At 38.7% G+C, this 24,724-nt stretch overlaps 1 protein-coding gene across 2 annotated transcripts in view; it reads right to left on the minus strand.

Annotated features, from left to right (window-relative positions):
* Positions 1–321: 321 nt before the first annotated feature.
* slc36a4 (solute carrier family 36 member 4) overlaps positions 322–24,724 on the minus strand; it is a 167,180-nt gene continuing 142,777 nt past the window's right edge. For both annotated transcript variants that reach the window (XM_062974537.1, XM_062974538.1), the window contains exon 11: positions 322–4,992. In XM_062974537.1, the coding sequence (XP_062830607.1) occupies positions 4,694–4,992 (299 nt within the window). In that variant the 3' untranslated portion in view covers positions 322–4,693. The remainder of the gene's footprint in view (positions 4,993–24,724) is intronic.

Here is a 24,724-nt window from a genome sequence, read left to right on the forward strand (position 1 = left end):
CTAAATTTAAAGGAAAGGGAAAGAATTCACACTACCTTTCCAGCTAAGTAGAGTGTAAATTACTTTTGCAGCAATGGAAGCAAACTGAAAACAAAGGGAAAATGGGAGCAGAAAGAATCCAGGACCTGGAAAAGTTGGATTACAGAGTTTTAATAAGGACAGTTGGAGAGTATGTAGTGGTGCTTTCCAACGCTACAAGTTTTTATATTATCATTTAAAACCATAAAATATAAATTGCTGCCATAAGGCAGCTGTCCTATACCACTGAGAAGCCATCCAAAGTTACACTTTGAAGAGTATTGTGAAGAAAACAAATCAATAGATGTTTTACAAATTTTATTGAGATAAAGGCTACACAGAAAACAGATCTGGATAAAATATATAAAAAATGTCCCAAATGTAACCTACTTAAATACATTCACATACTGCATATAAACAAATTCCATTCTATTTTATGCTTCCAAAAATTAAGAACACCCACCAGTGTAGTTTACAAATGGTAATTCCTATTGCCCCTTTAAATACATATCATTGTTTTCATCTCTGCATCATTCATTAGTTCCAGCTGTCTTCCTCTGAGCATCTCTTCTCATTTATACAACATTTAAAACCAACTGCATCATTAGTTTAGGGTTTTTTTAAAGTTAAAAGTCTTTGGCAAGTATTCTCTGGAACTCTATTTTGTAAATGCCAACTGCTCAAAGTTTGACATGTTAGCCTTCTGGAAAATTTTCTTATTTGCATTTTTAACCCCACTGAACACCAAACACAAAATGCCAGAATGCTATTAGGAGTACTGTAGTGCCATTGACATATAGGTATTGCACCTCTGCAAGTCTGCTTTGAATCAACCGTTCAGAAGTAGTAAGTTCCTACATGGTAGGAAAACACAAGAAAAAATACTATATATACTAATGTATAAGTCAGCATCACGCATAAGTCGAGAGCAGGCTGGATGGATTTTGATATGACCTGTGTTTAAATTGAGTGTGTTTTTGTGGAGTGGGGAAAGCACCAGCACTACCTCAGATGGACGGCTGCTACTGCTATTTTCCTGTCCTGGCAATCAAAAAAAGCCAGTATTGGCACCTTAGCAGAGAGAGTAGCGAGGTTCGGGGCTTCTTTTAGATTCTCCTGGGATAGACTAAGCTCTTGTCTTATGACATTCTATGCAAAGAAAGGAATTGTACCTTTTATAATAGGCATTAAAGTACAATGCTTACATTGATCCCTAGGTAAGTAGACCTAAATTTTGCGGTAGATTTTTTGACTGGATTTACACATGGTTACATACAGTATGCATACATATATTAAATATTTTGAGACACTGTATTGTGTCACCTCAAGTCCTATCTGTTAGCATTTTTAATGTTCCGGACATAAGTTAAATGGAGAGCTATGGTTGGGCACAAGGAGAAGGTTTTCAATAGCTAGCTGGGTATTGGGATGGCTAGTTGAGAGACTATTAATCCTTCCTGGCACTTTGACAAGGCAAGCATGATTGTTTTGATGTCTACCATGTCAAAGTTTATCAAAGTGTAAAAATCAGAATCCACAGCTTGCTAATGACATTCATTTGGGACGTAATCATCTACCTTCACTTTAGAGTGGGGACGCTGGACATTCACCTTTTCAGGGAGTTTCTTCTTCTTTTTCTGTTTGCATATAAAAGGCACTTGTGGACTAAACAAGCATGGCTTTGGACAGCAAATCTTCTGAATTGCCATCAGCTTTGTATGGGTCAAAGACTACTTTCAGCCAAGCATTAGTCCAAGACAGATGCTTCAGCGTATTGGCACAGATTCTGCACGGAGGCCTCCAAGAGCGAACCGTGGGGCAGAGAACATATGATCCGAGCAGATTCCATGGTGGCATATTCTCCCTGCAGATGGACAGAGAAGGGCCAGAACTCCCCAAAGGAAGGGAAATTAAAATTGGTATTACCTATATCAGACATTAGGGGAGGGAGATTATATACAGGAAATTCAGGATTAAACTAGATAAAATAGAAGCAGAACTGTGCGTCTGAACATTAATCTGCTGCATAAACAAGTGGAAAATAGGAGGAGATTACATTTAAATATCAAGATAAACATGTTGAGCAGAAGTGTAGGTCTGTACTTTTAATCTCTGGATAACAAGTGCTCATTCTCAGGTTTGAGGAAAGAGGTGTCTCCAAAGGAAAGATTTTGGCTCATGAACTGCAAAACATGCTATACATGAATGCAGCAGATCCATGTTTGAAAACATACAGATCTGCTTCCATATTGTGGTCTTCTTCTGAACGGAAAACCATGACGGTAACGTATTATTGCTACAGTGTCCTCCTTTTGCCAATATTTTTTAACATCGCCATGCATAATACATTACTATTTACAATCTCATCAGAAATAAGTATGGTGTAGGAAACCACAAACTTGAAAGTGAACTGAGAAATATCTACTATGCACATATTGGTACAGTATATTTACATATATTAGTGCCAATGCTATAGTTGCATAGGCTCCTTATAGTAAACAGAGTGATGCAATCATGATTGAAGTTTTATATACAACTGAAATCTGGTGCATCTAAGATCCACTTCTCATTGAGAAGAAGTGTAGCAAAAGAAACTATTCGGCCCTTGCCAGAATTGTGAGCAGAATGGACATATACAGTTAAACACAGATCGTCCTGCTACACAGAGCTTCCCCGCTTCTCATTTTAATATATATTTATTTAAAAACTACAGATATGTAGGACAAGGAAGCTTAGAACCCAAGGAGGGAGAACAGAATCAAATGGATTAGGGTGCAAACAGGCCTTTAGTGTCATAAGGAAGATGGGATGCTATCATTAAAGTCATAAAAGCAAAGCAACATGACTTGTGGTGTTTCAACATTTGCATGGATAATAAACATAAAATTTCCTAGATTTCTAAAACTCCAACTTCTTCATTGTTTGAAGAGTAAAAAACCTTGTATGTCAAAATACGTATTGTTTTGCTTGATTCTGCTGATAATCCGCAGAAAATCCTTCTGTACAAAACACATTTATTTGAACTGTACAATGGTATCAATTCACTGAAATTTCTGCACAAATTGAATTTCTAGGAAATTTCACTCAGTACAAGTAGAACAGCAGTAAAAGATCTTTGCACACAAGGTTTCAAGTCTTAACAAAAGAGAAAAACAGCAAATAAATCAGATTCATATTTAGAACCTACTAACATATAGACCTGATTTTTTTTGCATAATCCCATCTAGACTCACTGTATCAAGTTGTGAGTCAAGGCATAGGTAAAATTCCACTAATTCAAAAAATCTACTCTATGTAGGACTACTAACAAGATTTAGGATTTAAAGTTCATTTCATTTCAACAGGGTTAAAATATTAGGTTGGACTGAAATTTTGCAATGCTTGAAACCCATACAACTTACAGTTAATTGATAATGGCTCAATTAGATCTTACTTATTTCAGTGGTTTATCTCTAAGTCTGGATTTAACCTGTGGAATCTTTCAATTATTATCCATTCCAAATCTACAAACTACCAAAATTTGTTTCTCTAAAAAAATGGATGAAAAAACAGTAACAGGTATAATTATTTAAAATGAAAATCTGCAGAAATATCTCCATTGTAATAAACAGATCTGAAGTACAAATATAGAATTACTCTGTAAAGTTAGGAATAAATAGAAAAATACAGCATTTTGCAGATCTGTAGTGCTGCAATTGACCGAGATGGAGGGAAATTTGCTTAAAAAACAGATGTGGCCATTAATTAATATGGCTTTGTTATACTAAAAAAAAACTAAGCAAAAATCGTAATATCTCATCTCAACAGAGGTTATTTTTGTAGATTTATATCACAGTGATGAAGAGCTACATACACCTTTTCAGATATTTGAAGAAATTGCAGGCACATTCAATCTCACTCTTTGCCTCCTGCTACGGAGGCTGTTAATGCCATTACACTCCATGGTGATCCACCTTTATGGGAAAAGAAAATGCTGGAAGGAAGAGTAACTAAAAATCTGGGAACTTGTGTAGCACAACCCATAGGGAGCTCTTGAGTCCCATAAAACCAAAAAAAAAATTTGTATAAAAAGTGCATCTATATTTTTCCATATATCTCATTAACCTGGGTGGTTAGCAATACTGACAGAAGTCACATAGCAGACTAAGAACTGGTAACAGAGAAGATGTCGTAGTTGGTGCTGATCATCTGTGATAGTGTTTTGCTCTCTGGTGCCATTTGCAAAGACACAAGCAGAAAGTTATCTTGCTTCTAAATAGTGTTATTCAATAGAAGGAACGGTGTGGAGATACTGGGAAATAGAGGGATGAAGAGAACTTTATCTTGGACCTTGGGAAGAAGTAGGTTCAGGTTCAGATTCTAAGGAATCTATTGAGCTGATCCCATCTCCAAGTTGATGGAGAAGACATCATAGTTGGTGCTGGTCATCTATGATATCGAGTAGTATTTTGCTCTCTGGTCCCATTTGGAGAAACACACACAGAATGTTATCTTGGTTCAAAATAATGTTCTTCACTAGAAGGAATGGTGAGGAGATATTGGAAAACAAAGGAAAGAAGAAAACTTTATCTTAGATTTTAGGCAGGAGTAGATTTAGGTTCCCAGTAATCCACTTTGGTTCTCAAATATATCCAAATATACTAACAAACTTGAGAGAGTCTTTGTTGTCCAAACATTAATTGGCATCCACAGCCAACCGTGAAGCATTGAAACATGTGCCCGTAGCGTTGATGGAAGCTAAGGAAGAAGGACAAATGATCTCTTCAATAGTCGCGTAAGTGCCAGTTAAAAAACCGATCACGCCGAGGAAGGCTATAGAAATGTCTTTCAGTATTAGCCAGGCACTTGGTTTCTCCTTGTAGAAAGTGAAGATTTCCACTAATGGTGGCAAAATCAAAGCTAGAGTGCTGCTGCTTACAGCTCCGACAAAGGAAATGACTATATCCAGACGTGGGATCGAAATGGCTAGAGCACCTGCAACGAGAGTAGGAAGGAAAGAAAGCTTATTATACATATTTTTGTTCTTTTAAATAATATAGTACCTACTTGAAGGGAAGTAAACAAAATGGCATGAATCACACTTCTCAGAGTATGAGTTAGTTAGCCTGAGAAATCACAGCTAATTCAGGGTACGTAGATGAACAGATCACTTCATTCGATAATAGAATATAAATAAAATTATAAGGTTCAAAAAGACCATTCCAGGACATCAATAGCATAGGAACTGAAATGTATTAGTGTTGTTTTTGTTGCATCTGTCAGGGTCCCTTCTTATCCCATCCCAACTGGGTATTCCATTCTGAGAGTCCATCCACCCAACTCTAACACAGAAAATTGGACTTCTTTTGCTAGATGTTTTAATGCACTTTTTCTGAATATGAAAATACGCTGGTGTGCATTTTCAAGTGTCTATATTTTTAGTTATGCACATTTTCAAATGTAGGAATGGTTTTGCATTAATTTTTGTCTTCCTCTTCACCAAGATGCATTGCATGCCTCGGAAAGTTACTGATTTCTGAGGGAATATGCTCTTATTTAGACTTGCTGTGTGCTTGTGAAAAGGATCTTTCACAGGAGAAAAAGCAAACCCAAGACATTTCATTTCTGTCATTGCATGGAAATGTGCAAGACCTCTAAAAGGAATCACACTTCATCTGATACATGTACAACTTGAATTAATTATATATATGTTTTAAGGTTTTTATAATGTGTTTTAACAATGTTTTTAATGGATTTGTTTATATTGTTTTGTTTTTATGATTGCATTTTGGGCATTAAATTTTGCCAATTTTTGTAAGCCGCCCTGAGTCCCCTCGGGTGAGAAGGGCGGGGTGTAAATGTTGTAAATAAATAAGTAAATAAACTTTCTAGATACTCTCACAGGGCATAAATACCCTAAGACACCAGATCCCATCTGTTCTTGGAAGCTAAGCAGGTTTAGCCCTGGTGAGTACTTAGATGGGAGACTGCCAATGCAGTAGGCTATATTTCAAAAAAAGAAAAAGAAAACAAACCACCTATGAATATTCCTCCCATTAAAAAACTCTATGAAATTAATCAGGTCTCCATAATTTTAAGCCTGACACACACACACACATGCGCATGCACACGCACACACACACATTGTACAGTCTTAGTGTCTACAAAAGGACCAAGAGTATAGCTCCAGCCCATTTTTGCATCTTCTCCCTGCACCTCACATCTGAAATTCATCATCGGAGTGGTTAGAAAAACTACAGTTTCTTCCCAGTAACACAAAGAAAAAATGCTTTGAAAAGTAACTTTCCTTAAATCAAGGGAGCATTATCTCCTATATACTTTGTTAGGAGTAGGACAGTCAAATGCACCTTTTTGAATTAAATATCTAAAGAAAATTACACAATTCATATATATTGAGCAGCGTTTCCCCACTGGGCTTTTTATGGGAAGTATTGTGCTCTTGGGCAATGGTGTATAAACATGTATGAACCAGGACATATTACATAGTATTGCAGGCTTCCATATAGATTCCCTCTAACAGAAAACTCTCAGATTATGGAATTAATTTCCTATTGTTATTCATTTGCATTTTTCCTAGCAATTTCCCGCAACCTAAGGGAGTCCACATGCTTTAGTGAATCATGTTGTTAGAATTTGTTCCAATTCATTACAGCGCGCATCTCTCCCACTGTCACTTTCAGGAAAACAAGAAGTCCTGGTGCCTATATTATTTTCTGTATTTCTTGGTTGTTGTAAGCCACCCCGAGTCCCTTCAGGGAGAAGGGGCGGGGGTATAAATAAAACTATTATTATTATTATTATTATTATTATTATTATTATTATTAATAATAATAATTATTATTATTATTCTCAGAGAACCCATAACTGTTGCTTCATTTTCATGCCTATAAATGCAATGGTCTGGCCCAAATCAAGAAATTGCAAGTGAATTGACAACAGAAATAATGAAACTACCTCGATTATTGCTGTTTGTGGCAGTGAACTGCTGCTTACCCAATTTATAATACTTAATATATTTAAATACATTGTCAGACTAAGATTCTAACCTCCCAATCAGAGTGAATGAACATGAGGGAAATTCCTTAGTGCTGTCTTGTCGAAGGCATCCATGACCACTGGGTTGCTGTGAGTTTTCCGGACAGTAAATAAAGAACAACATTCTAAAAACAGGGGAATTCCAGACATGAAACAATCAGAGCCAGCTAACACCTCCCAACAAAGGATGCCCCAGGCAGGAATCAGCCAGGCCTTGAAGCTGCAAGGCCATTACCATGCTAATCAAGGTGATTAATTGCAACATTCACACTTGTCTCCAAAAGACAAGAGTTCTTTCTCCCACCCTGGACCTTCCACAGATATATAAACCTCCCTTACCTAGTTTGCAATTTACCTCACAACCTCTGAGGATGCCTACCATAGATGTGGGCGAAAGGTCAGGAGAGAATGCTTCTGGAACATGGTCATACAGTATGGAAAATTCACAGCAACCCATTCCTTAGTGCTGTTCTACACATCCAAAGGCAGTGAAAAAATATTCTGATGCAATAAAAAACCAGAAAACTGTGACAAAACACCATCAATTTTGTGCAAGGAAGTGTTTACCCCTGCCTGTATATGAGGGATGTCTCTCTCTATTAAGTCCTTAGAGCTTGGGGTTCATTGATCTATTTGCCACATAGGGAGGAGATCAATCTCATATTTGTTTGTCCCTGATTTGTGACAGGTGGGAGGACGATGGGGAGGGTGTTTGCAGAATGTCATTCACATTCCCAGAAACGCTAGCCTCAGTCCAAATATATTCATCAGCAGTCAGAGAATGATTAGAGTCTGCAAAGAGAGCCATAAAGAGAAAGTGGTAAACAAGCTATCTAATATACTGCATTTTTAAACCATCCCTTCTTATGCTTTGTGTTCAGTGAGAGATTAAAACACCAACAATAGGAAGAAGATGAAGCAGAAGGAAAACAAATCTAGAATCCTGCCAGTAATATTATGTATCCCAACCACATAAAATTTAAATTCTAACCAATATCAACTCCACTTCTTGGCACCCAGTTTAAGAAGTCATTGTTGATAAACATAACCCACTATTCCCTGCTTTAGCCAAAAAGATGAAAAAACCGACACTCCAATATTTTTGTACTTTTATACTACAGAAGAATATAGCAGGGAGATTATACATCTCACTAGGGGCACAGAATTTATGACGTGAATTCAACCTCTTTTAATTGGACATGCCAGCCCAAGTTGTTTTATACATTGAGACTATTCATCACAACACATGCTATTTTGCTTGATTTAAATCTCAATCTTCCTCCAAAGAACATAGGGACCTGCGTAGGAACCTCTCTCACAATCATCATATGGGTTGGTGACTGATTCAAGTGACCTACTCACCTTCAAAGCCAAATAGTATTTGAACCCAGGTTCTCCTATTCTCAAATAACCCAAAAGATAATCCTAATTAATGTAGATCTAATTAATGTAGGCCAAAAAGTGTCTAAATACCCTAAGGGCACCAGTTCCTTTCTGATCATGGACACTAAGAAAGGTCAGCTCTGGTGAGTATCTGGATGGGAGATGTCAATGTATATCAGGTGCTCTACTGCCTCATCACACTAGAGCATGAATCCACTTTCTGCCTCCTGCAGAATTCTGGGGTTTGTAGTTTGGTGAGGCTCAGGACCTGTCTGGCTGAGCTGTTTAAGCCCCCTCCCTAAAGTGGATTTAAAGTGGATCCAAGCTCGAGTGTGATGGGGTTCCTAGTCTACACTTCAGAGGAAGGAACTAGCAGAAAACCCAGAGTATTCCTTACTTAATGAAACCCTATGAAAATCAAGGGATTCCTCTAAGCAGGCAACTGAAAGACACACATATACAAATACACAAAGGCCCAAGCATGCACATCCTACTGATTCAACCAAATTATTCTCATTTGCACTAGCAATTGGATATAGGAACCCCCGGTGGTGCAGCAGATTAAACCGCTGAGCTGCTGAACATGCTGACCAAAAGGTTGGCGGTTTGAATCCAGGGAGCAGGGTGAGCTCATCCTGTTAGCCTCAGCTTCTGCCAACCTAGCAGTTCAAAAACATGCAAACGTGAGTAAATCAATAGTTACTGCTCTAGCGGGAAGGTAATGGTGCTCCGTGCAATCATGCTGGCCATATGACCTTGGAGGTGTCTACAGACAATGGCAGTTCTTCGGCTTAAAAATTGAGATGAACACCAACCCCGAGTCAGACACGACTGGACTTAATGTCAGGGGAAACTACCTAATATGGTATGTAAGCACTGGTTCTCATATTATGTGGCATTAGGTTCTCCAACTAACATAATTTCCCTTTGGCTGGTTTAGATGACCCAGCTGAGGCTGTCATATGTTGGATGGCAAAAAAAAAAATAGCCAAATAAGTATGCTAGTTTGTATTTGGTGGATATGCCACATAACCACCACAGCTGCATAGATGCATACTGTGAATCAGTCCATACAGAAGATTACATTGCTTTAAATAGTCCTGACTAGGAATGTGGAAAATGTCCCTTTCCCTAAATGCAAACTTTTTAAAACTTCAGGTTCCTTCCATCCTGAACATAAACAAATGTAAGCATTCCTAAAAAAAAAAAAAAAGACAGACAGACAGAAAATAAATTCTCTTTCATTTATACCAAATCCAATAAGCAAAGCTATTCTCAACATGGCCCAGGTTGTACTTATCTGTCATATAAGTGTTAAAAATGATGAGCTTTTCGGGGAAAATGACTGGTGGCAACCTTAATTCGGCACTTCAGACATGCTTGAATACACACAGAGATCAAAACCACCAAAGCCCTATGCTACGTTGAGTATGTCTATCAGTTTCTGGAAGACTCCATGGAAGAGAGCCAGGAAAATGACCACTGAAACTGAAAACATATCCAAGGTAGCTGTGCTGGCCCTACAGCAAAATACAATAATCTCCAAAATCCATAAAACTGATACGCTTTCATGGCTCCAGTGCCTTCTTCATCAGGCAAAGATGCTAAAAAATCACACAGGAAAAGAAACAAAAAAAATGATATTAGACTCACAGGCCTATATTTTATCAAGATAATGTTTTGTTGTTCTTGTTGCTGTCAGGATGGTTTGGAAGGAAACTGGTGTAGACAGAAGCCATTTCCCTAAATAGCCATGTAGGATCTAGGAAGGCAGAGGCATAAAATCCGGGCAATAAAATGTAAGCTCTACTAGCAACAGAAAAAGTAACTTCCCATGAGAACCAGGCTGTTTCTCTCCTGGGTGAGGCTATTAGATAGCATCTGAAATATCCCAGGTGAGACACATAGCTGAGATGAGCCCTGAAACTGAGCAGGAAGGCAAACAGACAACAAACAACAACTTTGGCAAAAGGATCTACAAAACCCCAACACTGCTTTTGATCCAACCTACTCACTAGCTAAGATAAAGCATCAATATGTTATGGAACTTTAGAGTTATGCAAAAACTAAGAAAGTGTGCAAGAGCAATACCTATTACATACATGGTATTGCATACATGGAGAAAACGTGGAGGCAGTGACAGAATTCATATTTCTAGGCGTGAAGATCACTGCAGATGCAGACTGCAGCCAGGAAATCAGAAGACGTCTACTTCTTGGGAGGAGAGCAACGGCCAACCTCGATAAAATAGTGAAGAGCAGAGGCATCATACAGGCAACGAAGGTCCGCATAGTTAAAGCAATGGTATTCCCCATAGTAACCTATGGATGCAAGAGCTGGACCATAAGGAAGGCTGAGCAAAGGAAGATAGATGCTTTTGAACTTTGGTGCTGGAGGAAAATCCTGAGAGTGCCTTGGACCGCAAGAAGATCCAACCAGTCCATCCTCCAGGAAATAATGCCTGGCTGTTCAATGGAGGGAAGGATATTAGAGGCAAAGATTTTGGTCACATAATGAGAAGACAGGAAAGCTAGGAAAAGATCATGATGCTGGGGAAAATGGAAGGAAAAGGGAAGAGAGGCCAACCAAGGGCAAGATGGATGGACGGTATCCGTGAAGTGACTGGCTTGACCTTGAAGGAACTGGGGGCAGCAACGGCCGACAGGAAGCTCTGGCATGGGCTGGTCCATGAGATCACAAAGAGTTGGAAGCGACTGAACGAATAAACAACAAACATGGTATTCCTTATCTGAGGTCTATGTGACCAGCATGGCATGTATAAATAATTCGTTTGTTGAAGGGAAATTTTGTGGGATTGGGCACTGTACATAACTGTAATCTTTGGTCATTGGCCCTAACCACGTAATATTGCACTTATAGCATTTCTAGCATAGCACAAATGACAGAGCTCAGCAAACAATGCATTCCATGGGGGAGATGTCAGCTATTGTCAAGATGGAATTGATCTAGCTCATTAAAAAATATCAGCATACAGCTTAATCTTTAATTCTTATTTTTCACTCACACGGCTATCTGTTCCTTTCTTACGCAGAGAATGTAGAATTTTCTCACGTACCCTCTGTACTACTGTATGTGGAAATACTTTTAAAGCAGTCCATTAAAACAGATTTACTTCTGTAGGAACCACAAAGAGAGCTTTATGGGGTCAAAGTAAAAGCTTTCTAGGAGAATAAAATCAGTTGAAGAATACTAGTCATCATCATAGACTGGGAATTATAATCAAAGGTGCATTTACACTGTAGAAATAATGTAGTTTGACACCACTTTAATAATCGTGGCTCAGTGCTATAAACTCACAGTTATAGTTTTACAAGATCGTTATAGCTTTCTCTTCCAGAGTGTTGGTGTCTCATCAAACTAAAACTCCCCCAGAATTCACAGCATTAAGCCGTGGCAATTAAAGTGTTGTCAAATTGCTTTATTTCTACAATGTAGATGCACTCAAGGTGACCATATATCTAAACACAAGGTCTGGTCTAGAAATTCCTCGAAGTAGAACTTTAGACTGTGTAGGTGGCAATGGAACTGCGCTCATAGAAATTATTAATAGTTTTAATATAATAGAAGTTAGGTAACATCAGATAGATATATGTTAATGTATTAATTCTTTTTTTAAAAGGAATTGTATTTTGCTGTTCTGTCACATATATGGTAGTGTTAGCACAGTAGTGTGGAGCAATGGGAGAACACCAGTATATACTGATAGTGTATGACATTTAAGAGCCAGGATTCAATAAAAACTGTTCATCACAGTCCCAAAAGTATCTTACGGGGAAAACTGAAAATTAATGCAGATAGATCTGAGAGTATGGAGCAAACCCTCTAAAAACAAACAAACAGGAACTGTCTTGCACACAGAATTAACACCATAAAGTGGAAACCATGCCCTCTGAGGAGCAGCTTGGATGGCTGGGTATGTTTAGACTGGAGACAAAAAAAAATCAAGAGGTGGCATAATAGCTATGTTTATAGATGTGAAATGATGTCACATTGAGCAGGAGGTAAGCTTGTTTTCTGCTGCTCTAGAGACTAGAGGATTGAAACTACAGGAAAAGAGATGCCACCTAAACAGTAGGAAGAACTACCTGATGATAAGAGCTGTTATCAGTGGAATAGGCTACCTTGGAGTGTGGTCGAGCCCCCTTCCCCAGAAGTTTTAAAGCAGAGGCTGGATGCCATCAGTCGGGAGTGTTTTGTTGGTATATTTCTGCATAGTCCGTAGGGTTTCTTACCAACTCTACAACTCTAAGTTGAAAGAGTTTTGTGTGTGTGTGTGTGTGTTAAAATCAGTAATGGAGACATAAAAAGGGATTTTTCTTGTCTATTTGAGGCAAGTGTGAATGTTGCAATTGGCCAGCTTGATTAGCACTGAATAACCTCGCAGCTTCAAAGCCTGGTTGCTTCCTGCCTGTGGGAATCCTTTGTTGGGAGGTGTTAACTGGCCCTGACCATATCTTGTCTGGAATTTCCCTGTCTTCTGAGTGTTGTTCTTTATTTACTGTCCTGATTTTAGAGTTTTTTTTAATACTGTTAGCCAGATTTTGTTCATATTATTCAAGAACACAGAAATGGTGGAGCACTCTAACAACACCCATGTCAGATTACACAGAGAAGCCGTTGAAATCCAAACCATGCGGACAATTTCAACAGAAAGGAGGAAACCATGAAAATGAACAAAATCTGGCTAACAGTATTTTAAAAACTCTAAAATCAGGACAGTAAATAAAGAACGCACCGCTGAATAAAATCCCACATTTTCTGCTTTAAAATTGGATATGTGTTAGTGTGGACTCAGATAACCCAGTTCAAAACAGATATTGTGGGTTATTCTGCCTTGATATTCTGGGTTATATGGCTGTGTGGAAGGGCCCTTAGGATTCTGAGACAAAAGGCAATAGGGCACAAAAATGTTTCAGATGTTTCAATCTAGTCATGTAAAATATTATTTCCACTACTTCAGGGGCAAAAGGTTAATAGAAAGATCAATCCAGGAACAGCTGCTTCAAGGTTAAGAGGTTTGATTATTATGATTACAAACTCCTTTCTGAAGCATGACATTGAAACATTTTTTTAAAAAAAAAAATCTGAAGTTGAAATATGTGTGCACTAAATGCCAAAAATTTCAAGCAATGAGTAGAATTCTCAAACAACATAAATTAGCTGCCCATTTACTACTGTGCTAGTTAAATGGATGTGGTGGGCGGAATCATGAAACATAAATTCCTAGCTATCATAGACCTTCAATTCCAAACAACTACAATTAGGTAGGATTATTCATTACTTATGGTAAATTGATGTATGTGAAATTCATGTTGCTTAGGAAAATTGGGAAATTATTTATCAAGGTCAAGTTCTTTCTAAAACGTAATGACTGAAAAAATCTGTTTATTTGGAAAGTAAGACAAAACAACAAAACACAATTAACTTGTAAATGGGACCAAGTTAATTATCTGTTCCCAATGATGTCTCCAGTAAATATACACAATAATGAACTCTCTAAGAAGAAAGAACTGTCCACCGTCCTGAAGCTCAGGGCCTGACTTCAGTTTCTTAGCCCTAGAAGAATGAACCTCAGGGAGAGAATGTTGTCATGAAAGTGTATGCATATTTTTCTCAAATTTAGAATGCATCTACATTGTAGTATTAATGCAGCTTGATGTCACTTTAATTTCTTTGCATTAATCACAGGAGTGGCAGTTTCCCTGATTGGACTTTCTCTAACCAAGTGTGTTGGTGCCTTACCAAGCCACAACTCCCAGAACTGCATAGCACTGGACTATGGCAGTTAAAGTGGTGTTAAACTGCATTAATTTGACAGTGAAGATCAGACATGGGCAAACTTCAGGCCTCTGGGTGTTTTGGACTTCAACTCACAGAAGACCAAGGGTGGACAATGGCAGAGGGGATTAGATCACATCACATCTGGATCAAAGCTACTTGAAGGGTCATAGCATTCCATAAGTTTGCCCAAGCTTGGAGATCTTCAGAAGAAACACTTCTCGCTACCCACCTCCACAAGAACATTTGGTGGAATACAGGAGAAGACCTTCACAATGGTTCCTCCCAGACCTTGGACATGCTTCCCTTGGCTTCTCCTTTTCTGCAGCTAATGAAGACTCTTTTATTCCAACAAGTCTTTGGAAATAACAAGAACTTTTCTTAACATCGTAGTGTTCTTAGCATTTGTTTTAAAATAATAATTTAAATAACAGCGGTAGCATTGATGGTGGTGATGACATCATTATGCTGATCATGATCATCCTTTATATCACTGTACATGGGGTTTTGCAAGTAAAACAGATTCCTGCTTTCTAGTTTACAATCTTACAATTGTGAGTTTAATACTGTTTTACTCTCAGCTCTTCATTTTTAACAATGTGTAATTTTACTATAATTTTCTACCTTTTTGAGTTCTAAAAGGCATACATGAATGGATTGAATTAGTCGTATTTCTGTTTTGAACTTCTTTGTGGGTTTGAATGATTGCGGGGGACAAGAGGATCCCAAACTATCATGTTTTGGGGATGTCTGGAGTGGTACAGAGTTAACAAGAATTCCTTTTTTCTGGTTTTCCAACAGATAGTATTAAAATGGGGGGGGGGGGGGATGGGGACTATAAATTATGGCCCTGGGGTCTTATTGAGCTCTCCTTGCTTATTCTAGACAGAAGAGCATGTTGATTTTTACCTCCAAAGGGAAATGTAAGTGACTTGCAAGTTAGCTGTTGCCAAACAAGCACTATCGGGTTGTTTTTTTTAAAAAAAAGAAGGCACTTAATTAAGTAGGAAAAAGTAATTATATAAACTAGATTAATAAATTAATTACAGAAGGGACTTTCTGATCCCTGTGGGATTACAGATTAAGGCCTGAACAGATTGTCCTCTGCCATAGCACAGCTAACTGGAACAGATGCACCTGATTTGCTGCTTAAAAATTCAAAGGCCACACTTTTATGAGAGATTAAATCAAGAAATAAGAAAGGGAAGAATCTTTACTTTTTTGGTGATCTAAGCCTGTATAGAAAAAATAAAAGAACTATCAACACCTCTTCCTTTAATTTCTGGATAAAGAGACTGATTAACAAACTCTTTCTTCATTTGGTGACAACAGCAAGCAGTGTTTCCCCTTGGCAGAGTTTGAATAAATTGCTTTTTTTGGTACTACATCTCACAGAACCACCTCAGAGGCTCCTGTCCTTTATTCTACCATTTTTCCTACCATATGTAGGGTTCTGCCTAGATCACTAGAATGGGGAGGGCATTTCTTTGCCCCCTCTGCCTTGGAGTGTGGTGGAAGCTCTTCCTCTGGAGACTTTCAAACAGAGGATAGATGGCCATCTGTTGGGTTGCTTTGATTGTGCTTTTCCCACATGGCAAGGGGTTGGACCTGTGTGATCCCTTCTCTTTCAGCTCTAGGGTTCTACTTCTGCTACCAAAACAAGGACTTTCACCTGCCCCACTGCTGTGGCCAGCACTATGGAACTTACAGGATGCCCTCAAGATTCCTGTGTGGAATATAGTATTATGCACACATTTCCAGCTTATCAATATTTCTCTTAAATTGTGATGGCCAGAATCAGACACAATATTCCAGGTGAGATCTGACCAAAGCACAATAGAGAGATGATGTGACTTCTCTCGATCTAGACACTGAACTCCCATTGATGCAGCCTAGAATCGCATCGTTTTTTAGCTGCCACATCACAAAGTAGACTCATGTTGTGATCTACCAAGACTCCCAGATCCTTTCAACACATACTATTGTCAAGACAGATATCACACATCATAGAGCAATGCATTTCATTGTTTCTGCCTGAATGGAATATTTTGCATTTTTCTCTACTGAAATTCATTTTATAAGTTTTTGTCCAGCTCTCCAATCTGTTGAGGTTTGGTTGCATGCTGCAAGTCTAGTCATTTCTGGTATGAGAGAATCAGCCTTCTACAGACACATTGCCAAGGGGATGCCCATATGTATCATGATCCCAGGGGGAGGCTTCTCTCAACGAGACACAGTGACGATATCTGCCCTTGCGCTTTGCTACTCTGCTGCTGAATACATATTCCCAGTGTGGAACACATCTCACCATGTTAAAACAGTGGCTGTGCCTCTTAATGAGACATGCCGCATTATCACAGGATGTTGATGTCCCACACCACTGGAGAAATTATACTGTTTAGCCAGTATTGCACCGCCAGGAAGTAGCAGCCCATAATGAAAGCACCAAGGCAGAGGCATCTCTGGCCCATCCTCTGTTCGGATATCAGCTGGCATACCAACACCTTTAATCAAGAAACAGTTTTCTAAGATCTGCAGAGAAACTTGAAGGAACACCTCAACAAGCAAGAGTCCAAAAGTGGCAGGTTAGAACCCGGAACCTCAACCAGTGGCTGAGACTGGATGAGAAACTCCCTCCTGGGCACACAGAAAACTCGGAGACTTGGAAGGTGCAGAACAGACTGCGCTCTGGCACCGTGAGATACAGAGCCAATCCTAAGAAATGGGGCTACAAAGTGGAGTCCACAAAATGTGACTGTGGAGAAGAGCAAACCACAGACCATCTAGTGCAATGTAGTCTGAGTCTTGCCACATGAACAAATGGAAGGTCTTCTTATAGGGACACCAGAGGCACTCCAAGTGGCTAGCTACTGGTCAAAGGACATTTAGCATAATGCCAAGTTTTTTTTAAATTTTGTTTGTGTTATTATATACATTACAACTGTACCCTTGGGTTTGCTTCTGCTACAATAAATATATTTCTTAAGGTCATTTTGGATTCCATCTCTCCCAACTCCTCGCGTTTAACCATAATCTGCATTTAAATCCCTCCCAATATATCACTTTCTCACCCATTCCTACCAGCTCCTTATCTGATTACCTCTATTACTCAATACATACAAAAGCTTAATACATAAAACAGTATTTTTCAAAAAGTCCATGACATCACACACAAGCTTTCTAATTACTGAAATCCCAAAATGGCTTTAGAACAAGCTGGAGAGGGGATGGCAATGCTGAACGATAACTAAAGGATGGCCACTAAGTTTATAAGAACAGGTATTTAGATAGGTGTTCTCCACATTCCAAGACAAACATCATTTTGACTCTTCAATGTATTGCGCCAGAGAAAAGTTTTATAATTCAAAAAGAAATCCACAAAGGAAGAGTAATAACCATAGACGATGCTTGTTTTACATCTTCTTCAACGTCTCAGATTACAGGAAGCAAGGCTTTAAAAACGAAGTAAAGGCTCAAGGGTACACCAAAAGTGAGACACAATTTGCTAATTGTTCCCTTGTTGTTGACATTCATGCTCTATGCTTTATGCTCCATGTTGCAGACGTCCCTTTATTGCTGACGAGTTCCATGTGTCTTCAAGTGCAATGAAAGGAGAGATATGTAGCTCATTTGCTCCAGACATGAATAAAACATGAATAACACAAGAGAACAAACAAGACTTTATATTTTACTTAGTCATCTAGGTAAAAGAGGTAATGGTTTTAGGTTGCTCTGTCCCCAAAGTTACTCTGAGAACAAGAGAAGTCACAACTGGAATGATAAAAATTGGTCCGTTTCTGTTTCTGCTGGAAGCTGAACAGAGAATCGCACTGGATGACTTTGTGATTCCTAGAAAAGTGTTTTCTTTAGAAATCTTTTGTTCCTTCAATAAGACAGGAGGAAACTGACCATAGAATCATTTTAAAAATAAAATCCATGAATAAGCAAACCCAAAAAAGTCAAATTTGAAAAGGGATAACTGTACTTGTGACAGTTTAAAAAAGCTACTGGGAAAAGTTTACTCTTTTTCAGTTGGAATGTGGAGACATATATTTGCATTTGTCAGACTGAACTTCTTATTTGAATGTCATACTCTTTACAGCTCTAGCTAAAGGTTAATGTATCATGTCCAATGATATCAGCAGAGCCTGCTTGCTATGATATTACGAGGGCCATCCCTGTAACATCAGCAGATGATATTTGTAGATCTCTGGTTTTGGTCCTGGAATTTCAGTCTATGATTTGGCAAACCTAGGAAATTTTAAAAAAGATCCAAGAGATATAGAATACCTAAGCAAGGATCCAAGTGTATCAGAAAGCTAGGTTGATGGCCATAAGAAATACATCTAGGCCAGTGGGATTCCTAAACTTTGATCCTCTAAGTATTTTGGACTTTAGCTTCCAGAATCCCTGATCACTGGACAAGCTAGCTGAGGCTTCTGAGAGTTGAAGTCCAAATCAAGTGACAAACCAATGTTTGGGAACCACTGAACTGGACAAACCACCATCAGAAAGAAATCCATTATGTTTCACTCAAAAAATCCTTGACTCCTCGACCATTCCTACAGAAGAAAAAATGGTTACTTGTTTAACTGTGTCAATGAGCTTTGCAAACATATGTTATGTTATAGGCACTGCAATTATTAATGAACATAATGCAAAAAGAACCGCCTCCAGGTGATTCAGCTACATTGTTAGAGAGGATCCCACCTCCCGTTTTCAGGCTCTCAATGTGCCACGGATGACAGACGTAAGTCAATGTGGGCTAGTTGCTTTGGTGAATTTGCAAAGCTCATCTGCTTCTGTTCTCTTGAGAAACTGAAGAGAAGAAAACTAAGAAAGGAGTCTGAGGAATGCACTGTGCAAGATAAACTCTGCTTTTATATTTGAGCAAAAATAAAATAAATAGCAAATATCTAGGACACAAGCAATCCTCTCTTAGGGTTGCTGCTTCCAAAGAAAGACAACTTCTTTCATCATTATCACTGAGCAACATACACGATCACAGGAGGAACAGAATTATTCCTAAAGGTACCCCTAGGTTTTGTCCTTCTCCACTGTAGGACTCCACTGTTTCACATTATCTAAAACAAGGTCAACCAAAAGAAAATGGATCAAATTTGCACTCTTTATCTTTCCTAAGGTACAGGTAATTGTTAAGGATATTGATGAACCCAAAAGTCATTTTTCAAGCCTAACAACAAATTGAAGTAAATACGCTCCTCTTCCTGCACACCAACACAATGTTCGCTTTTGTTTTCAGGTTGCTCACATCTCACATTCTTAAGAACAATGATGGTTACTGAGCATCACAATCAGGACTAAAGAAATTCTTTAAGGTTCATAAATGGAATCTGATAATAGATAGAACCCAACAGACAAAGTGCCAAGTGTTTTACTTTGAACAAATTCATAGAGAATTCTTACAAAAACATGCAGTAGCAACAACCGAGCAACAAAAAGCACACATAAGGAGCAAGCACTTTTCCAAAGGATGTACATCTCATTTTTTTCTTGTATCTTATACTAGTGCTCTTATCATAGGAGCAGAACATGACAAGATGTTTTGGAACACGGCGTATAATGTTTTGAGTATGATAAACTTGACTTGAGATGTTCTCTGTCCAAGCTGAACTGCTTTCTTCAACATGGCTCTTTCTTACTTAGGCCTTATGGTCACTTTCTGATTTTTCTTCACAGATGGTTCCTCCAATGTGAGCCTATGGTTATGTCAACTAGAAGCTGAGCATAAAATAGTATTAGAGGACCTAAGAATGCCTAGAGACAGTTTTTTTCTAGGAATCTCTAGTATCTGGCACACACCCTAGTGTCCTCTTGGAGGATGTAGAGGTTCAAGGTTCACAAAAGGGAAACCTGCAAATGCGGAGGAAGGACTATACATCTTCAGGGTCTCCTGGTTTCTGAATGTCATTGAACTAGCAACTGAGCTTTGCTTCAGCATTTGCAAGAAATCGGCCAGCTTAGGGGTCTCAGGATAGGCTGTATCCCACATGAAGGGCTAAGAAGAAACAGGCGTCCCTCAAGACCTGCCACCCGAGGCAACCACCCCATGCTGTCTAATAGTAGGGCTGGTCCTGGGAGGTGGAGAAGAGAAGAAAAAAAGAAAAAAAATGGGGCTCTGTACAGATGGAATTGTTCATAAGACAAGAGAAATGTACTACACATTCTTTGAACCAATGGAAATAGATTTGGGAGCTAAATTAAACCTTATCTTCAAAGACCTTGTAACATCTGAGTCAAAAAGCAAGAGGTAGAATCATACCACAGGCAAAGAGATGCAGGTGTTAAATGCAGATATTTTAAAAAGCTCATACAAAACTGAAACTACGTTCTATTTTAGGATGATAACATTTTTGTTAAATGTCCTTCAAAGAGAGTGAATTAATTCAATGTACCCAACTTTTAATGTTAACTACTACACATTTATTCTGTAAGTAATGTACATGTGGGGGCAGAAAAGACTGTAGAGGGGGGGAAGCCCACCTCCATCAGGACTTATAATTACGATCATTTATCCCTTAGGCTTTTTACGTTATTATTTCATAACCAAAAAATGTTACATCTCTCCCTATTAGGGGTAATTAAAAAGGAGAAAATGCTAGGAGATTTAAATAAAATAAAGTGTCTTTTCTACAGAGCTCTCTTGCTAATAAAATGGTGTTCTGGCAGCTAAAAAAAAGTGATGTTGACGTGATGGGTAATTTATATTTTCTCTAATTGCCACCTTAAGTGTAAAGCATATTAAGTAAGTAATTTAAAAGATATTTTTTTAGAAAAAAAGATAGACAAATTATATAACATGAAGGTTCTCTTTTCCTGGGTTGCTCCTAGTAAAACTTTCCCATTTTCATTAACAGATTATGACCTCCAAACTGTCCTTACTGTCAGTCTGTAGTTGGTATTAAAAGGAGGACTCCACAGATATGCCAGCAAGTAATGCCTTGGAGCATTCCACTGAGACAATGGTACAACTTGAGAGATAGTACATGCCAAAAGTTATTAAAATCTTTTTAAAATGAACCAATAAATGTTTTATATGGCATGTGCTCATCATATGCAAGTTGACAACTATGGCCTATGATACTGCTGTATAAATTGGTGGGTCTCAGCTCATCGTTTTCCCCAGAGTATTCCCTATTTTACAGACTGAGTAAATACATATTTTCCAGTTTTTTCAGACTTGCAGTATGCCAAGTTAAACTACTATATAGACTCATGTATAAGTTGATCTCACGTATAAATCGAGAACAGGTATTGAGGCTGATTGTGATATGACCCATGGAAAAGTCAAAGGCCATTTCACAGAAAGGGGAAAGCACCAATGCTAACTCAAGGACCGACTGACTTTGATTGTCAATACTTCCATTTTGTTGCCCAGATTTTTGAAAAGGCTGAAATGACACCATGACAGAGAAAATAGAGAAGGGTTGGTGCTTCTTTTAGGTTCTCCTGGAATGGACTAAGCTCTTGTCCTTTGCCACTCTACTCAGGGTGTTTGTTTTTTATATATTAAGGTACAGTACTTACACTGACCTATAGATAAATCAACCCAATTCCTTTTGGGTCAACTTTTTGGCTAAAATTTCAACACTTATACATGAATATAAATAGTATGTGGGTTTCAGTAAGTTGTATTCGATTGTAGTGCGTTCCATGTTTCAGAATTACTACGACTCGCCATTTCTGTCCCTTCTTCCATTGTGTCAGCACAAATTAAAACAAAACATGTACACATTTAGTTTCAAATAGACACATATTATGTGCTTACAGCAGCAGAGATGGTTACCACTGATTATCATGCTATTCCTACAGAGCTATAAAGCTCAAAGGTGGAAGAACGATCTACCTATTATTATTATTATTATTATTATTATTATTATTATTATTATTATTATTCAATGCTTTATCTCCCCCAAAGGAGCCCCAGTGGCACAATGGGTTAAACCCTTGTGCCGGCAGGACTGCTGACCAACAGGTCGGGGATTCAAATCCGGGGAGAGTGGGTGAGCTCCCTCTGTCAGCTCCAACTCCCCATGAGAGAAGCCTCCCACAAGGATTGGGGGCGACCCCAGAACAAAAACCTTTCAGGCGGCCAATTCTCTTACACCAGAAGTGACTTGCACTTTTTAAAGTCACTCCTGACATGAAAAAAAAATCTTGCCCAAAGGGGACTCAAAGCAGTATAACATAAAAGCATCAGCATAACCATTTAAAATATACAAATATACGAACATTAAAACAGGATTGTTGTGTGTTTTCCGGGCTGTCTGGCCATGTTCCAGAAGTATCCTCTCCTGACGTTTTGCCCACATCTATGGCAAACATCCTCAGAGGTTGTAAGGTATACCTCACAACCTCTAAGAATGCCTGCCATAGATGTGGGCGAACGTCAGGACAGAATACTTCTGGAACATGGCCATACAGCCCGGAAAACACACAACAACCCTGTGATTCTGGCCATGAAAGCCTTCAACAACACATTAAAACAGGATTAAATATAAACAGTATTAAAAATTACCAGTTAAAAACCATTAAAACAATTTCAAAGTTAAAAACACAGTACCCCCTGAATTGATCTTAAAAACCTTCCAAACACAGCAGGAGTCAGGTTGGTACTTTTAGACAAACCTGTGTGAAATTACGCTTGCAATACTGAAGAGCAGACAATAATGGAAGTCAAACCAAATGGGAGAGGATGGGAAAAGTTGGTTCACTCTTTGTATTATTTTTTAAAGTAACTTTCAAGGGCTTTCCTTGTGAAAGAAGAATGTGGCACAGGGGGAGATGGGAGGAATCTGACACAGCAGTGCTTCCTTTCATCTTAGCTCTTCTGCTATGCACCGAGGTTCCCCCCTCCAACCTCCGCTTGAGGGCAAGAAGACCAAGACACAGCTTCGTCCTGTTCACAGGGATAGAAAGGACGGAGAAATGGGCTTCTGATATTCTATATGAAAGTGCTTCAAGTGAGAAGGAAGAATAAGGACTGCAGAAGCAAATAAGGATTCCAAGTTAGCCTCAGCCTTTGGGAGTAGAACACACAAGGGACTAGATTCAAGAATAAAATGTTCAATTACCAGCTGAGGTTTCATTAGACATGCTCATTCAAAACTATGCCCCACTGATTCAATTCCAGTGTGCAAAAGGATCTAGTAGCATCTTACAGACTAACTGAGAGAACAAAGACGGTAGCATAAACTTTCACAAACTAAGTCTACTTTCTCTGATGCAGCGATCTAATTCCATTCTGTTAGAAATATACCAAGTGAGGACTAAATCCAAGCATGATAGGGAAAAAAATAAACTTCTTGTTGCTGTTGTTGTTGTGTTTTACACCATGGCCAGCTTTGACATATGGCAAATCTCTCAACGAGGAAAGCTCCAAGAACTCAGGTTATCAACAGCACTGCTCAGAAATTGCAATGATATATCTTTACATTTTATCCAGTTCCTTCACAGCTCTCCATCCAAGTCCTCCACTTTTTCTGACCTCTGACAATCTCCACTTTGATTTACAACTGCACGAAGGTATAGAAAATAGTTAACAATGCAGAAACATTGTCTTTATCACTCATCCTAAAATGAAGCCCCGGGTGGTGCAGTGTGTTAAAGTGCTGAGCTGCTGAACTTGCGGACCAAAAGGTCACAGGTTCGAATCCGGGGAGCAGAGCGAGCACCTGCTTTTAGCCCCAGTTTCTGCCAACCTAGCAGTTTGAAAACATGCAAATGTGAGTAGATCAATAGGTACCGCTCTGGCAGAAAGATAACGGCGCTCCATGCAGTTATGCCAGCCACATGACCTTGTCTACGGACAATGCCGGCTCTTCTGCTTAGAAATGGAGATGAGCACCTACCCCCAGAGTCAGACACAACTGGACTTAATGTCAGGGGGAAACCTTTACCTAAAATGAAAATCTCCTGTGATTATTATTTTTGTTTACTTAATATTCAGTTGCAACTCTGCATTTACAATTTCTTCCTTAACTTTCATCAATAGTTGTCCCAAGTTGTTATTATTTTCCATAATATGCAAAAATGTAGCAGCAGTGTGATGTCTTCTGCATTTCTTAGGCTGCGGATGTTCCTCCCTCCAGTCTTCAACCTCCATACTCACAGGTTAATCCTGCTTTCTGTAGGAAATGTTCTGATACGTTTAACAGATGAGGGCTATGCAACCTTGCCTGACCCCCTTCTCTATATTCGTTCCCCAAAATGGCCTCTTTGAACAAGAGTATAAGGTTACATCAGGATAATCAAATGTCCTGTTTCTTCCAACTTTTGCTTTTGCATCTCACCTGTCTTTTGCCATTTGAAAAGGTTTCATCTGTCATCCAAAGACGTTTTTCTTTCTTTTTAGCTACAGGGAATGTCTTTTTGCATTCTTCCCCGATAATGTCCCTAGCTTCGATCTACAGTTCTTCTTGTTCCCTGTCAATTAGGCTTAGTAGTGCAAATCTGCTCTTTACATGGT

This window comes from Anolis carolinensis, chromosome 3 (genome assembly GCF_035594765.1).
Source record: "Anolis carolinensis isolate JA03-04 chromosome 3, rAnoCar3.1.pri, whole genome shotgun sequence".
Taxonomy (NCBI): domain Eukaryota; kingdom Metazoa; phylum Chordata; class Lepidosauria; order Squamata; family Dactyloidae; genus Anolis; species Anolis carolinensis.